The 17,574-nt window shown below is 46.9% G+C and overlaps 1 protein-coding gene across 1 annotated transcript in view; it reads left to right on the top strand.

Annotated features, from left to right (window-relative positions):
- The window catches only part of LOC122807962 (chromodomain-helicase-DNA-binding protein 4-like), a 1,347,878-nt gene that overhangs the window by 653,544 nt on the left and 676,760 nt on the right, over positions 1–17,574 (top strand). The window contains exon 17 of the mRNA XM_044078994.1: positions 11,048–11,172. Within this exon, the coding sequence (XP_043934929.1) occupies positions 11,048–11,172 (125 nt within the window). The remainder of the gene's footprint in view (positions 1–11,047; positions 11,173–17,574) is intronic.

Genomic DNA, 17,574 nt, shown 5'->3' with positions numbered 1-17,574 from the left:
CATGAGGCTGATCTCGTACGTAGCCGATGGAGCGAGCAGGTCTGCGGGTTCTGGAGTTTCTCTTAGGAGACACTCCTGGATGCGCCTGTGCAACTTCGCGGAGGCCTTCGTTTACCTTCACCAACACACCCTTTGATGGTTCATCCTTATTTGGAACCAAGGTGAAGGATACTCTCACTAGGTGCGAGCAGGAAGGATAAACCCTGTCTGCCGTGGGAGTCCGTTTTTCGATGCCTTCTAGACCTTATCTATCCGAAGGGCCAGAAGGGTGGGAAAATGTGGCTCAGAAAATCGCAGATGTTTTTTCATGACACAAAGGGATTCCCCCTCCAGAGGCAGAGGAGGGGGTGGAAATTCAGGTAGACTCCGCCCTAGAGGCAGGGGAGGCCAGCGTAACCATGGGGACTGCGATTCCTTTTGTGGCTCCCCCTACCAGAGCTCCTGAGAGGAGACCCGACTGTGTGTCTCTGGAGCCAGTCAGGGGTCGCATTTCTCTATACCCAGAAGCCTGGCGCGACATCACCCAAGACGAGTGGGTATTAGAGATAATCTCCAGAGGTTATTACATACCCTTTCTTTCATCTCCTCCTCCAAACAAAAGAATTCCAGACGTTCCACCCAGTCAAAGGGATTCCACAACCTTAGAAGTTCAAATGTTGCTGTTAAAAGGAACCATCCAGCCCGTCCCTTCAGACCAAGTAGGATTAGGGACTTACTCCAGATTCTTTTTGGTGCCAAAAAGAACAGGGGACCTGAGACCCATTTTGGATCTCGGCCGTTTGAACCTTCATGTAGAGAAGTCCAAGTTCCACATGGTCACGTTACAGTCAGTGCCCCCATTATTGGGGAAAGATGTGTGGATGTGCTCCATCGACCTCAAGGATGCTTACTACCATATAAAAATGGACAAGGCATCCAGAAGTCACCTACGCTTCCGGCTGGGAGCCAGTCATTTTCAGTTTCGCGCCCTGCCCTTTGGTCTCACCACAGCCCCCAGGGTGTTAACCAAATGCATGGCAGTGGTAACGGCTCACTTGAGACATATGGGATTTCAAGTGTTTCCGTACCTGGATGACTGGCTCCTGTCTGCCACCACCAGGCATCTACTTCTACTTCTACAGACCAGGGACACCACTACTGCACTGTGCAAAAGTCTAGGAATCGCCTTGAATTGGGAAAAGTCTGCATTGTTGCCCTTGCAGCGTGTCACCTTTATCGGCGCCAAATTACACAGTGCTCATGAGGGTCTTCCTGCCAGAAGAAAGAATTCGGGTTTTACAGCAACAAGTCTACGCTCTACTACCACTGAAGAAGGTCAAGGCAAAAGTGGTCCTCCAGTTGTTTGATACCATGGCTGCCACGATTATGCTAGTCCCTCTTGCAAGACTTCACATGAGGATTCTTCAGTGGCTACTTTTTGCCCAATGGTCTCTTCAGCACCTTCCTCTCTCCCATCTTATTGTAATAACCGACAGGTGCAAGCAGGATATGCGCTGGTGGCTTCATACCAGCAATCTCAACACTGGTATGCCTTTCGTTCTTCCTCCTCTGATTACCACTATGACCACGGACGCCTCCCAGATCGGGTGGGGGGGGCATTATCTCTGCATGACTGTCCAAGACACGTGGCAGGAACACAAGATCCATTTGCATATCAGTGTCTTAGAGATGAAAGCGGTGCTGTTAGCATTGCAAGCACTTCACAGCTTTCTTCCTCTTGGGACAATTGCAATCCACTCGGACAATCTCTGGTCTGGTATCTGAACAAACAGGGAGGAACCAGGTCGTATGCCCTTTGCAGAGAGGCTCTTCGAGTGTGGCAGTGGGCAGGATCTTCCCAGAGCTTTCTAGTGGCAACGCACATTCCGGGGAAGTCCAATATGATTGCCGACAGGCTGAGCAGAGCTATTCTGATGCCTCGCAAGTGGTCCCTGAACGAACAGGTGGCAGAACGGATTTTCCGCAGATGGGGGTCAGCCTTGCTGGGATCTGTTTGCCAGCCTCCTCAATGCCAAATGCAGCAGCTACTTCACCCTTATTCCCCCAGAAGGGGAAACACCCATGGACGCTCTTGTTCACAATTGGCCCTCCGGTCTTCTCTATGCCTTCCCTCCAATTCCCCTGATAATGAAGGTTATTCAGAAAGCACAGTCTTTGGGAAGCAAAATGATACTGATTGCTCCACACTGGCCTCTTCAGATCTGGTTCCCATTTCTTCACCCGTATCTAATGGACGAGCTGTGGTTTCTGGACCCAGAGCCGGTTCTGTTGACTCGTATGTCAGGGCAGTTCCACCCCTTCATCCAAACCCTCAGGTTGATAGCATGGCTGTTCCAATTCCGTCCCTAGTCAAGCTTCATGATTTTTCATTGGAGGTGGTTCATATTCTGTCTTCCTTCCACAAGCCGCCTACTAGGAAGATTTATTCCAGTAAGTGGAAGAGATTTTCCATTTGGGCTCAGGAAAGACAGATTGATCCCTACACAGCTTCGACCTCATCGATTTTAGAGTTTCTATCTCAACTGTTTAGTCAGGGATCTGCTGCGGCAACTATTGAAGTACAGTTGGCAGCCATTTTTTCTTTTCATTTTGCTAATGAACCTAATATAATGGTGCATAGACTTTGTAGGGCCTTTCTCAAAGGGACTATGCTACTTTGACCTCCGATCTTTGATCCTGTTTGCCATGGAACCTTGATTTTGTGCTACAGCAGCTTACCTCACCTCCTTTTGAGCCTGCGGCAACCCGTGACCTTAAATTTTCGTCTTGAAAGACGCTGTTTTTGATGGCCATCACTTCGGCTAGGCGGATCTCTGAACTCCAAGCTTTATCAGTCCGGCCCCCTTGATATTTCACAAGGATAGGGTTTCGCTAAGGACCTAATCCTTCCTTTATGCCTAAGGTTGCTTCGGTGGTAACCTCAACCAGTCTATTGAGTTGCCCGTTTTTTCCTGGATTCTCTAACAAGGCAGAATTTAAGTTTCATCAGCTGGATGTCCACAGACAATTGCGTTTGTTTACATAGAACAAAGGATTTTAGAAAATCTGACCAACTTTGTCTCCTTTTCTGAAAACAGACTAGGGACTTCAGTTTCCAAAGTAACTCTGTCCAGATGGATTTCTAGCTGCATTTCCTTCATCTATTCTTCAAATGGCAAGGAATTACCCTTCAAGGTAAAGGCTCACTCTACACGTTCGGTGTCTACTTCTATTGCCTTTCAGGCCAGGATGTCTATGGATGATTGTGCTGCAGCTACTTGGCATCTCCTCACACCTTTATTACTCATTACAAATTGGATCTGGTATCAAGGGGCAGATCATCATTTGGTTCCACAATGCTCAGGAGTATTTTACAGTGAGCCACCCAAGGTCTAGGTGCTAGGCACGCTGTCCCACGGGTAAGAATGTAGGCGAGATTGGATTACATAACATCAAGAAGTTATGTACTCACCATAATGTTCGATGTATGTAGTCCATCTCGCCTCACATTCTTACTAACCCACCCACCTACCCCCTCCTGGAGGACCTAGAGATCGAGTCTCTGGTTTCAGCACTCCTCCTTGATAGGTTGAGTTGGTTCTTCCTCTCGACGTGTTTGTGTGTGGATGTGAGCTCACTGCAAACCAGATCTGGGGAATAGGTGCACTGCACCATGGGGATACCTCTTACCCACGAGACAATTGAAGACTTCAAGCTGGAGTATGGCTGAGTCGGAGCTGAGGCTCGGCTCTGAACCCACAGGTAAGAATGTGAGGCGAGATGGGCTACATTCATCAAACGTTATGGTGAGTTACATAACTTCTTGTTTTCCCCCTTAGTTTTGAGGCAGACTGTGTGGACGCTTTATCCATTGCTTCTGTATCAGACTATTTCTCATTTGTTGATACCTTCAACAGGAGGAAGAATCACTTTGTCAGTCTAAGGATGCCCTAGCAGCCCAAAAAGAGGTACAGAGAACTTTTGGACTTGACATAGCCAAAAACCCTTTACTATTTCTCGTGTGTTTGAAGCCTCAAGTTGCATTTACCAGTGCATCTAAAAGCCAGCCTTCTGCTCCTAGATAATATTTTTGTAAAGGCATGGATTCCTGCAAGTACCTGTACAAAATCCTACTACAGATCGAGCTATGGCATCCTTGGATTATAGCAAAAAGGGTCTAGTGGGGATGCAGCAAAGACCCAGCTTCCCAGTGATAAAGTAAGGGATGGTGACTGCTTTGGGAAGAAAGTCCAACTTTTCCACCTTGGATTTCAGAGCCCTTAATTGCCATACAGAGGAACTGATGTCCCCAGCTGAAGAACAAGGTTGACAAAATGAAAGAGAAGGGCCTGACAGATAAAATACCAGATTTTTGCAGCCTAACCCCCCCCCCCCCCCACTGTCAGGTGTGGTTGTAATGCTACTGATCATGTAGGGTGGCAGTAATGGGGTCTGTCTGCAGGAGGCATGCCTGGCTGAGGCCAGATCATAAAGAAGTGCAGGTCCCTAATGCACCTCTCTTTTTGAACCCCCGCTTCTCTTTCATGCCCCCAGGGATAGTCCCCTCTCCTACCTTTTTCACCACTGCTAGACAAAGGTAAATGGCCAAAAAGGTCGAGGCCAGTGTGAGAAAAAGGCAGGCTGACTAAAAGGGAAAGCCTGGGAGTTCCTCAGGGCCAAGGCCCTGAAAGCAAACCGCTGTGAATCTGAGCTCTTTCCTCCCATCAAATCCCCCCCTCAACACACCTTCATAACCCATAATCAAACCCCTTTTTCTATATGGGTCGAGGTGTCATGTCAACTGTTGCCATCTCTCTACAGTGCCACACTCTTACTTTCTTCGACACTCATGTCTGACTGTCACAGGTCTTGCTCACACAGTTCATCCATCTCTTTGCTGGATGCCATTTCCTCCTGCCTTCTTTCTTTCCCATATCTTCACCATTTGTCTTCTGCTTTTCTACACACGTGCCTAAACCACTCTTTTCTGTTCTCTGACCTTTTCTGCAGTTGGAACTACTTTGGCTTCTGCTCTTATGTCCTCATTTCTTAGTCTGTTCCACAGTGTGCATCCTACGACCCATCTCGGGCACCTCATCTCCATCACCTCTTGTTTCTTCATCTGTTCTGCCTTTATTGCCCAAGTGTCTATACCATACAGTAGTACTGGTCAGTTTCAGTTTCGCAGTCCATGTCCATTAAAAAAGGTTTAGTTTGACTTGTGAGCTAAATGAATTCCAGTCTGCTGGCGCAACTCATTCCTACAAACACAGGCTCGCCGTCAGTTGGAATTTTGTTTTGGTCCTTTTTCTGTTTCTTTTTTCCTTTCTCCTTGTTCCCTCGGCACTTTAGATGAAAATACAACAGTGGATTTCTGTGTGTTTGGTATCGACTTCTCAGATGGTTACTGCAACTTATAGTATCATGGGGGACAACATAATGGGCAAGGTTTTTGTTTCACAGACAACAAGGTCTAGGGTTTGATCCTGACCTCTGTTCACTTTGTGGAGTTTGCATGTTTTTCCTTTGTCACTTCCCAAAAATCATGCTGGGTGTTTCCACCTCAGGGATGGATGGTAATGGGTTCAAACCCAGTCCTCCCATTTGAATTTGAGCGGTATAAGAGTGCACCCAGCCTATCAGGGGAAGAGTAGCACAAACCATTCTCTCCAGACATCAAGTGTGGTGCATAGCATTCCCTAGATAGGAGAATGTAGACCACAGGCTGCTCCCCAAATCAGTTCTAGCCACTCTGCAGTATAAACCTTGGCTGTAGGTGATTGGTTATGGTGACTGTCACCACAACAGGGTATAGGTATTAGTGGTACTAAGTGGGTTGAGGATCTGGCCTACTCTTTATTTTGCTGCTTGTTCTTAGAAGTACTTAATTGCATTTATTCTGCTGCATTTATTACTGCTTGTTAGCCTGATGACTTATTCTAAGCCTTTGGTTGAAGCACTTTGGCTTCAGACCAGTTGTTTTACATTAAGAAGGTTTGTGGTCTGCACTGTTGTGGCAGGACAGGTAGCTTACATCCTTATAAGTTGCTGATTGAAGGCTTAGTGTCGGTTATTCTAAGTGTATTGGTTCTGGTTTAAGCAGTTGGGCTTCTGGCCACGTATTTTACATTAAGAAGGTGTGGTCTGCACTCTTGTGGGAGGAGAGGATAGATTTTGCCCTTCTGAGCTGGGAGTTTCTGGTTAAAGGCTTATTGTGCCTGCTTATTTGAACTGTTTCTTTCTGAAATTGGTACGACTTGTGTGCTGTAGCATAGACTAAATTCAGACCCGAATCTAGCTTTGTATAACTTGAGCACTAATCCAGATCATCTTTTTTTGGAGAAGGTCCCCCTGCACGCTTGTGGAAGGAGTGTGCAGTTAGAACTTGTCTGATCGAAGACTGCTGGAATGGGCTCAGTTTTTAGCTTTTTATTGGTTAATTTGTTTAAATCAGTTTGCTCATTTGCTACTGTTATTTTTAAAATACACTTTATGCATTGCTGCTTAGCTAGGGTTAAACTATTCCCAGCACAATAGTCTGCTCTTCAAATTTTCCCTTAGAACTAGCCAGTTATTTATTTTTAGCACTAAAATCTGTTTGAGCTCAGCACTTGTTCAGAACTCGTAAGCACTAAATAAGCTGCAAATTACTACAGCACTCAACTTTCCTCACTTGTCTAGAGGAAACCGTTTTTAGTACTTAATAAGTGAGCACCTGTCCAGGCATGTCCAGGGGTCAGCTCCCGGTGTTTTCTCCTGTCTACCTGATGAATCTGGGCATCTTAGGGCAATGCAGCAATTGCCTCTGTACACAGACAACCCTCTCCTCCTACCACCCAACACTACAACCTGTGAGAGATGCACTTATATAGCCAAACTGGAAGCAAAGCTCTCTTCACCCAAGACTGGACTTGACAAGAGGCGAAGATAAACACTTGGACCACACCACACTCATCACATAGTCCCTCAAATCATACACCACCAAAACACACACACAGAAACACAACACACACCTACATTCGCGGAGGCTCTCAATAAAAATCTGCTCAAGCAAAAGAGACCTCCAAAGCAGAAACTCAAGCAACCTCCACCACAACCCAAATGAGAGACTGCCCGCAAACTCAGTGTGCCACTCAACCACAGCCCATCAGGCATAACAAGTACCCAACACTCTAGTCATAGGTGATTCTATAGTCAGGCACACTGATGTTCCACTCACCAGGCTAAGCAGGGAGAAAGTTACTGTCAGCTGCCTGTTGGGTGCCAGGATCTGCCACACAGCGCACACACTCTGGTCACTCCACAACAAGTACAAATGACACTCTGTCCATGCTAGTGTGAATGACCCGAGACGTACCTCCCTGGACTACATGAAAAGAGACATGGAGGAGCTCTCTGATCTTGTAGCCCAATTAGGTATTACCCTAGCCCTGAGTAGCATCCTGCCATCACCCAGAATTATGCCACAGTACAAAGACAAAATTATTAACTTCAACAACGGGCTAAGCCTCTGGTGGTGTTCTAAGCGGATCCAGTATGTGTCTGCCTGGGATGACCTGATAGACCACGATGCTTTGCCAGAGATGGCCTGCACCTGTCGCCCTTGGGATTCTGGATACTGGCTAAGGCTCTTGCCACCCCTATAGTGTCTTTTTTAGGCAAGGTTCAAATGACCAATTCACCACCTTAACAGGTACAAGCAAGCAAAATCTGAGGGTAATGCTCAATGCTAGAAGTCTAAACCTCAAAATGCATTCACTCAAGACACTCCTTAAAATGATGAACATCAACATCTGTGCAGTGACAGAGATCTGGTTCAAGGCTCCAGAGAGCACCACTGCATTACCAGGCTATAATTCATACCACACCTTTCGACCACCTAACCTGGACCGAAACACTACAGGTGGAGGCATGTCCATATTCATTAAGGATATCCACACCTCCGGGCTAGTTGCTCAGTATAATGCATCCGAGATTATCCTAGTGCAACTAACTCTCTGGGCAAGACCACAGTCCAAATTAACTTGTTACAGCTCCTCCACCATGCCCCAGGATTCCCACTCCTCATTTCTTGATACACTGGAAAATATTAGGGTGTAACCCAACACCCTGATAATGGGCAGTTCCAACTACCCCACCATTAACTGGGAAAACTACTCGTGTGCCAACTCTTTTGCTCAACGTTTTCTGGAATTCATAAATTCCAACGCCTTGGATCAACTTAACCACACCCCCACCAGGGACCTGGTCATTACCAACATGGGCGACCGGTGTTTCACACTAGAGGTCAGTTCCTCGTTGGTCAGATCTCACCACAAGATTATCACCCTAGACATCCACATCCTGCCCCCACCCCCCATTAGGGAAACCACCGTAAAAAAATTTTCTCCAAAGCCAACTTCGCACTTCTTAAGACAGAAGTGGCAAACTTCACGACACCCGTGCAGACTGACAATAGAGGTATGACTGAATCCTACACAAATGCACATTATAAGCACTTACACGAGTGCATGGATTGTGCTATCCCTAACTGAACCAAGATGCTATCCTCCAAAAAAAGGAAGTCAATCTGGTGGTCCCCTGCCATAAACAAACTCTACAACAGAAGAAAGAAATTGTTGCAAAAAAGACTAAAATCCCATAATTGGAGGAACTCCCTGGTCAGCCTCAGTAAGAAGCTGAGATCCCTCATAAAATCCTCCCAAAGCTAGTTACGAAATCAAAATTGTCACTGATTCTACATCTGTCAAGAATCTCAATGGAAACACTCAGATCTGCTCTGAGTTGCAGCACAATGGCACTAAATATACAGAACCAACTGATATTGCCAACATCTTGGCAGATAGGTTCAGTCCTAACTTTACCCCCCTCTCACCCCCTAAAAGGCCCATCTCTATACCGGAAGAATGCAAAGTTCCTGTAATCACGGCTGCACAGGTAAAAGCCACACTCTCTCCAAAGCCAAGAACACAGCATCCATGGGACCTGACAACATCCCAGACTGCATTCTGTACGAACTGCAGAATGAACTGGCACCCCACCTAAGTACCATGTTCAGTTGTTGCCTCACCTCAGGCTTTTTGCCCCCTGAATGGCGCACAGTGACTGATATCCCAGTCCACAAAGGGAGAGCCACCATGGACCCTGGAAACTACCTCCCCATTAGCCTAACGAGCCTGGTCTGCAAGGCCGTGGCCGTGGAACCTATCATCATGGAACTTATAAACAGACATTGGTAATCTCCGAACTCTGGAGCCCACCCAGTTTGGGTTTGTAAAAGGCAGATCATGTCTCCTAAACCTGATAGACTTCTTTGAAGCAGTCACCAAATCCGTAGACGAGTGTAAGGTGGTTCACACAGGCTATCTAGATCTGCCAAGGCTTTTGACACCATCCCCCACTCTGGAATTATAGATACTCACTAAACTACATATAAATCCCTTTGCCGCAAGATGGGTTGCCAACTGTCTCACTGACAGAACCCACACTGTGAAAGTAGACTCCAAGTCAGACTTCAGACCAGTGACAAGTGGAGTACCACAGGGTTCAGTCCTGGGTCCTCTCCTGTTTAGTATCTACTTTTCTGAAGTACAGGCCAACACTAAAGGATTCTGGCTAACAAAGTTCACAGATTACTGCAAACTGGGAGCCATTATTGAATCCCCAAATTATGTGGATATTCTACAAAAGGGCCTTATAGCAACAGATGTTTGGTGCCAGAGCCATGGGCTCAAGCTCGATGCCAAGAAATGTATAGTTATCCCATTTGGAAAAAAAACATATACCCATGAATTACCACATAGGTGGCAGTACACTAAACACCGAAAGTGTGATAAGAGACTTGGGGACACAGGTGGACAGTGGTCTCACCTTTGATAACCACATTGCCACAACAGTCAGGAAATCCTATGTGGCACACCTCATCACTAAGGGCTTTTCATCCAGAAAAAAGGAGGTCATCGTCCCACTGTACTCATCCCTCATGAGACCCATTATGGAAAACAACGCCCCGTTTGGTATGTACCTCTGGCCGCAGAAATACCTCACTAAAAGAATCACAGGCCTAAAGCAGATGCCCTATGCTGATCATCTAAAAAAACTCCAGCTATAGTCTGTCACATCTACTCAGAGGCGATCTCTGCTTAACATACAAGGCCATGTCAAACCCTCAAACCCAGAGCTGTTGGACATTCTTCACTTAACGAAATCCCAATCCATCAGAGCCACACACTTCAGGGACCTAGACCTTGTCATCACAATGAACAAAACATGCTGGAGGGATAGGTTCCTGACCCAGAGACTCCGCAGACTCTGGAATAGACTGCCCATACATGTCAAGCAGAGCGCCTCTTTGGCCCTCTTCAAAAGGAACCTTGATTGGAAGGGAGATAGGAAATTCACCCCAGGGATCACATCAGTCGACCTGCTGGACAGGGGTCACGGGAAGTAAATATTGTGGGAAGAAATAGCCAGGGAATTGTTATGGCTAGGCTTGTATAGGCCCTAGGGCCGATAGCCTAGTACCAACCGTGTACAAAAGTAGTATAGAAAGTGTGTCCTTACTCTGACATCTACTGTCATGGTGAGTATGGTCATGTAGATGTCCTTTTTTCCTTTCTGGTACCTAGGTACTGCATTACAGAAAGGCTCTCATCATGAGGGGTGTAGAGTTTAGTTTAGATCTCGCTTGCTCTCTGACTGTAGGCACACTTGAGAAGGTGTGGACTACTGTGTTTTTACTGAGCATACTACTGTGATAGTCTTAATGCCTGTAACAAGCCAAGCCACAGCTCTGGAAGAAAAGTCCACCTGCAGCTGATTCCAAGATAAGAGTTCTGCTGCACCATTGAGGTTGGTGTTTGAACATATGAAGTATAGTTGTGTGACCATACTGAATATATGGTTTAAGTAAGCCCATTTTATGGTAGCATGTTAGTCCAAATCTGTGAGAGAGTTTGTGGTATTTCTAGTGTAACTGAAAACATTTTCATCAATAGTTTACATGATTTATGAAAATATTAGAGGCCAGGTGTTTGAGTTGCATTCTTAAATCTGTCTTCTTCCTTAGCTCCTGGTGCACAGCAGTTCTGCTTCTTGCTCTCTACTCGTGCTGGAGGTCTTGGAATCAATTTGGCTACAGCAGACACTGTCATAATTTATGATTCAGACTGGAATCCCCACAATGATATCCAGGTATGTTACACAGACCATTTGGAAGGTAGCCAACTGTAGCATTTTTCTCTCTATCAGTTCACTCTAATTGTAGTTGTGTATTTGTCCATTTTGGAATGCTTTTTTATAAGATGGCAAAAGCTGTTTTTCATGGTCTTTACCCACACTCATCTATGCATGGCGTACAGAGAGTTAAAGGACCCCTTGCTATTTGAAACCCTTCCCTTGTAGCAGCCCCAGTGACCTAAACATAGGAAAGTTTGTCTTGATAAAAAGCTGATGTAAACAGTACTGTGAAACTTGTCCGCTTCTTGTCTCTCTCTTCTCAGACCAACAATTTATACCCTCAAGAATGCAGGATGTCCTTCTATTCCTATGTTGCAGTATTCTAGATGTGGGATTTCCTGCCTTCAGGTGACTCGTACATCGGCTGCTATACAAAAGCTTCAGCTTGGCTGTTGCAGTGTGCGTGGGACATCACACGTAGAGCCATAAACCAGGGGCCATAAATGTGACGTCTGCACACACAATCCCCAGAAATTTTCATTCGCAGACTTCATTCTCATCATACGATTGCCTCTTCAGACTTATAAGCAACTTGTTAGGTTTCTAATTTTCTTATTTTTTACCTGTTATTGTTAACGTTTGGTTGTTGTAGTCTTTAGCTGATGTCTGGGGAAAACAGGAAAGTGCCAGTGCAGGCGCCAGATACCCCATAATGATGCCCATGACAGATGTTTTTTTGCCTAGGCTGGGAACACAATCATTCCTCCTGTGCTATTTGTCAATTGTTTGTGCCCAAGACCTTGCGCAGCCATCAGGCATCGTTAAACCGCTAACTGGAGAACCAGTGCCTTAGGCGGTTAGTCCTTAAAATGTAACCTGCATTGGAGGCCGTTCACGAACCTCCCTGCAAGAAGGCAAAGTTTCCTAGGCCTTCCCTGCCTTCCTCTCTGTTTCCCAATGCACCGCCAACTACCGATCTAGGGGTTGAGGTGTGCTCGGCGGATCCGACTGCAGCGACGTCCCTTGAAGCCGTTTCGCAGCCAACTGGCACGTCAGGTGAGCTTATCCAGACTCCAACTACAGTCGATGTCCAGGGGGAACCAGTTTTGGTGGTACCTCTGACTGGGATCCAGACTTCGGATGTGTTACTGCCTAAACCTGACACCAGGCCACTTTCTACTTCCTCCCCGGCCAAAAAGAAGCAGAAAACTAAACATACTTCCTCCCCTTCAGAAGCCACACCAGGTTGGCAGGCATTCACCTCCTCTGTAATGCAGGCCTTTATGGCCCTCAGGCCTTCAGCCTCAGCCACCTCCACCCTGCCTCTTCTGAACCCTAGGCCTGCTTCTGCCTCTTCCCTCCCACCCATGACCCCACAAGTCAGGGAAAAACATGATTCTTCCTTCTCATCCTCAGAAAATTTCATTTATGTTTCCCAGATTGCCTCCCCCCAGGAGTATTACTCTCATGATGAGTCTGTGGAAGGGGATTCCCCTCCTGAGGGCATTACCTTTGGTGAGGCCATCACCAAGATGAAGGATTATGTTAAATGGCATACTTCCCAAATGACAGACACCAAAAAAAGGTACTTTGAGCTGCTGCAAGTAGAATCACCCTCCCCTTCTGCGGTCCCCCTGGTTCTGCCTGCTTACTTGGATGCCTTCAACTCATCTTCCAAGTCCCAGACTCCCAGTCTGCAGCCCCTAAGTGTCCTGACCGCTTCTATAAAGTACCAGAGGACCAGAAATTCCTGGTTAAACCACCCTTGGTGGTCCCAGCTGTGATTGCCACCACTGCAGATAAGCAATCTAGACTGCCTCCCTCCTACCCACTGATAAAGATAGGTATATGGATATGATGGAAAAGGTGTATACTTCCACTTTGGCTTTCAGAGCCGTAAATTATCAGACATACATGACCCAAGTATGCATTATACTTGCTCTCAAGCCTCCTCCATGCTGGCATCTTTGCCTGACGGCCTCATTAAGACTGACATTACCTCCAAACTTTCCTTTGCCCAACAGGTACATCTGCAGTAGCATCCACCAGGTCCAGTAGCATCTGCTTCTGTCCTCAGGAGGTACTCTTGGCTAAGACTCCAGAACCTCCCTGACTATTTCAAGTCTAAGATCTTGGACACCCCTCTGGACCACAATGTCCTTTTCGAAAAAAAATCTTCAGACATTTTTAAAAATGTGCAGGAAAACAAAGAACGACAGAACATCAAGCATCTTCTGGTGTACTCCATCCCCAAGTATTATATGAACTTATGAGGGGAGGGAGGTTGGCATAATGGTTAAGGTGTTTGCCTTACAAACACAAGGTGCAGGGTTTGATTCTCACATGGGGTAATTGGTAGGCTTAAAATGGCCCACAAGGGCAATTAGCCTAGTACTAATCTATGAACCTACCTTGCCAAGGCCACCTTTGTGAGATGTAATCCTCAACCCTCTGCCTCCTCTTTCAGGTCTAGGAGAGGGGCTAGAAGACCTACCACCTCCAGACAGTCTGCTCCACCGCATCAACCCAGACAATCCTTTCAGGACAGAGGAAGCCCCAGCAATGTGTGACTGCCTTGCCCACCTTTCCTACTGTCTATCTTCCCCTTTGGCAGTCCATCACTACAGACCAATGGGTCTTAACTATTATCCAGAAAGGGTACTTCCTATCCTGGAAAGAAGAAAACACCCAGAAAAGGCATTCCTCTCCCCACCAAAGACCAGGCCCATCTCATGCCACACGTTCTGGCAGACCTTCTAAAAGCTAGGAACCATAAAACCTGTTCCTACAGGAAGGAAAGGATTTCTACTTCCGTCTCTTCCTGGTCGCCCAAAAAAGACGGTCCCTGGAGGCCCATCTTAGACCTGTCTTATCTAAATCTTTACCTTCAGGTATCTTTCTTCAAAATGCTCTCTCCCCACCCTGCTGCCTCTTCCAACCAATGACTTCATGGCCACCCTGGACCTAAAGGAGGCCTATACCTACACATTCCCATCAGGAATTCCCACAGACCATTCCTACATTTCTCTGGAACTGCCTCTCATTTCCAATTTACTGCCTTGCCCTTTGGTTTATCCACCCCCCCCACCCCCCGAGTCTTTACAAAGTGCCTAGCCCCAGCAGTTGCCTTCTGCAGAACTCTGGGTATACAGATTTACCCTTATCTCGATGACATCCTGATCCTGGCAGAGTCAAGAGATGCTCTATCAAAGCATCTACATTTAACAATGTCCCTTCTGCAGAATCTGGGGTTCACCATCAACCTCCCCAATACTCCCTGATCCCAGGCCAGGACAAGATTTTCCTAGGCTGCAGAATCAGAACAGACAAAGGCCTTTCTTCCACAGGACAAGGTTCTTTCCCTGCCTTCCCACTTCCAGGAAGCCCTACTATCCCAAAAGGTGACTGCAAGGCAATATCTCAATCTCCTGGGTTTAATGGCAGTGACCATCCCCATGCTACCACTGGCAAGAATGCACATGCGCAAGCTACAGTGGTTCGTCAATGTCTTGTCCCAACACCTACATCCCCTAGAGCAAGTCATTCCTTTACTTCCCTGTCTAAAAACAGAATTCAACTGGTGGATACAGAAAGTCAAACTAAATAAACCCAGGGCTCCCACTACAACCCCCCAATCCAAGTAATACATACAGATGCCTCAAATTCAGGTTGGGGAGCAACCCTGGCATCTTGCAGGATTCAAGAAAAGTGGCATCCCTCTCCAAGCCAAGCACATCAGTATCCGGGAAATGAGTAGTCTTAGCTCTAAAGACCTTCACTCCCCTTCTGGTTCCAGGGGTGCTCCAGATTGTGCCAGACAGCACTGCGGTGATGTGGTACCTCAACAAACGGATGAACAAAGGTCTATCTGCTGTGCAGACTAACCCTGCTGATATGGGACTTAGCCTCTTGTCACAGCTTAGTCCTGCAGGCGGCCTATCACAACAGGACAAACCGCCAAGCAGATCTCTTGAACAGGGCCTCCTCGCCTCAGCACAAATGGATGCTGAACAGGGAGGTCAGCTTAGAGACATAGTCCACCGGTGGGGTGCTCCACAAGTAGACCGGTTTGCCTCCCCCCAGAACAGGCAACTGCAGACCTTCTACTCAAAAACCCTCTCCCCTCTAGCATGGAGAATGGACGCTTTCAGCATTTCTTGGGAGGGGAAGTTCCTTTATGCCCCCCCCCCCATTCCCACTAATTCAGAAAGTCCTGAAAATACAGGACGACAAACCAAAAATCTTGTTAGTGACTCCCTACTGGCTAAGGCAGCACTGGTTCCCCCTACTTCACAAGCTAGCCAAGGACAGTCACTTCAAGTTACCCTCCAAATTGGACTTGCTGACACAAGACAAAGGAACTCTCCTACACCCACACTTACAGATGTTGTCCCTGACTCTGTGGGTGATGAACCTTTGATCCCATTCAGACACCAGTACTCCCAAGTACGTGCTGTCTGTACTAAGGGAGGCAAGGAGAAACCTACCACCAGAAAATTTTACCTGGCTAAGTGGGAAAGATTTACTAAATGGTGTCTGCACAAGGGAAAGGGACCATTGCTCTGTGTAGGTCCCCCTAGTTTTGAACTACCTGTGTTAATTGATAAAAAGTGGGGGCTCTTATTCTTCTGTAAAAGTACATCTCTCTGCTATATCGGCCCTGCCTGCCCCTGGAACCTCCCCTGCTTGCCAGACTCAATGTAAAGCTCTTTAAAGGGGTCTTGCACATGAGACCACCTAAGAAACATATCCCCCCACCCTGGGACCTTAACTACATCCTAGAGAAATTAACCCAAAATCCTTTTGAACCAGCTGGGGCCTCTTCCTTACAGATGTGTACATGGAAAACGGTCCTGCTGGTGGCTATCGCTTCAGCCAGAAGAGTGTCAGAGTTTCAGGCCTTAATGGCCTGTACCCCCTACACCATCTTCCACAAAGACTGTGTCTCCTTGCGAACCAGCCCCTCCTTTATGTCCAAGGTGGTCAATGACTTGTCTTTAGACCAATCCATCCATCTGCCCACCTTTTTCCACTAACGAAGGGGAGAGTATTCTGCACTCTTTGGACATGCACAGGCACATAAGGTTTTACCTGGACAAGACCAAAGCCATCAGGAAATCTAACCAGCTCTGTCTCCTTCCACCCCAGAGCCCTGGGCAAGGCAGTCTCCAAGCAAACCATTGCATGCTGGATTAGGAAAGCTGTTTGCTTCTGCTACTCCCACCATGGAAAGGTACCCCTAGGGGGGGTAATCAAGGCCCATTCCACTAAAGCTGTAGCCACCAAGGGCCTTCATGAAGGGCCTAGACACAGCATCCATTTTGGAAGCATCCACTTGGGTCACTATCCACACCTTCACCAAGCATTGCAAACTGGACCAAGTTTCCAGAGCTAGTACAGGATTTGCCAGGGCAATCCTGCAGGGTCTTGTAGAACCCTCTTCATCTACCACCACCCTCTCATCTGCATAAGCTGTGGTACGCTCCCACATCTAGAATACTGCAGCATAGGAATAGGACATAGAATAGTTGTGTAAAATCTTACAATTACCATAGATGTCCTTCTCTTCCATGTTGCAGTATTTCTTCCCACCCACCAGTTCCCCCAGGCCCTATTCCTTACCTGTGCTATCTATATTACAGTAGGACACCAGGTCTCACACCTGAAAACCACTGGCATTCCTCCTGCTGGGCCTTATTCGCTGCCTGCTGGCCTTCAATTTCTGAGGATTGTGCGTGCAGACGTCACATGTATGGCCCCTGGTTTATGGCCCTACGTGTGACGTCCCACACACACTGCAACAGCCAAGCTGAAGCTTTTGTATAGGAGCCGATGTACGAGTCGCCAGAGGGCAGGAAATCCCACATTTAGAATACTGCAACATGGAAGAGAAAGGACATCTATGGTTATGGTAAGATTTTACGCAATTATTCTTTCCAACATAGGATGCAGAGTATGAGGGTCCTCAGAAGCTGATAGGTTTGGTGAACAAGATAAAGATCTATGCTGCATCAGATACAGGGAAAGAGAAGCCTGGGGAGATGTGAATGACTGAGGAGAGGTGTAAATTGTGAGGAGTGCAACAGCCATATGGTTTATGCAGGGTTAACAGTGTGCTGGTCACTTAAGCGATGCAACAAGCTCTGACTATCCCAGCTTATTAAGCATCAGCTTTATAGATCAGACAATCATCACTACAGTTAGGTAGTTGCTTCCCCTTTGCAGGTACAGTACCATTGAAGTTATCCCCTTTCTTTCCCTCTGGCCACCAGTCCATTTGTGTTGGGCACATGCTACTGTTAAGATTTGAGAATGAAGAGGTCAATCTTGTGTAGCAGTGGGACTAATGTCAGTAAACATTAGGAAAGCTTGGTATGTGAAATTTTCCCAGGCTGCCTAAGCTGCTTCCCTTCCCCA

The sequence above is a fragment of the Protopterus annectens genome, chromosome 8.part0 (genome assembly GCF_019279795.1).
Source record: "Protopterus annectens isolate FY-2018-M chromosome 8.part0, PAN1.0, whole genome shotgun sequence".
Classification (NCBI taxonomy): Eukaryota; Metazoa; Chordata; order Ceratodontiformes; family Protopteridae; genus Protopterus; species Protopterus annectens.
The sequence above is the reverse complement of the archived record's forward strand: the minus strand, read 5'-3'. Positions and strand labels throughout refer to the sequence as shown.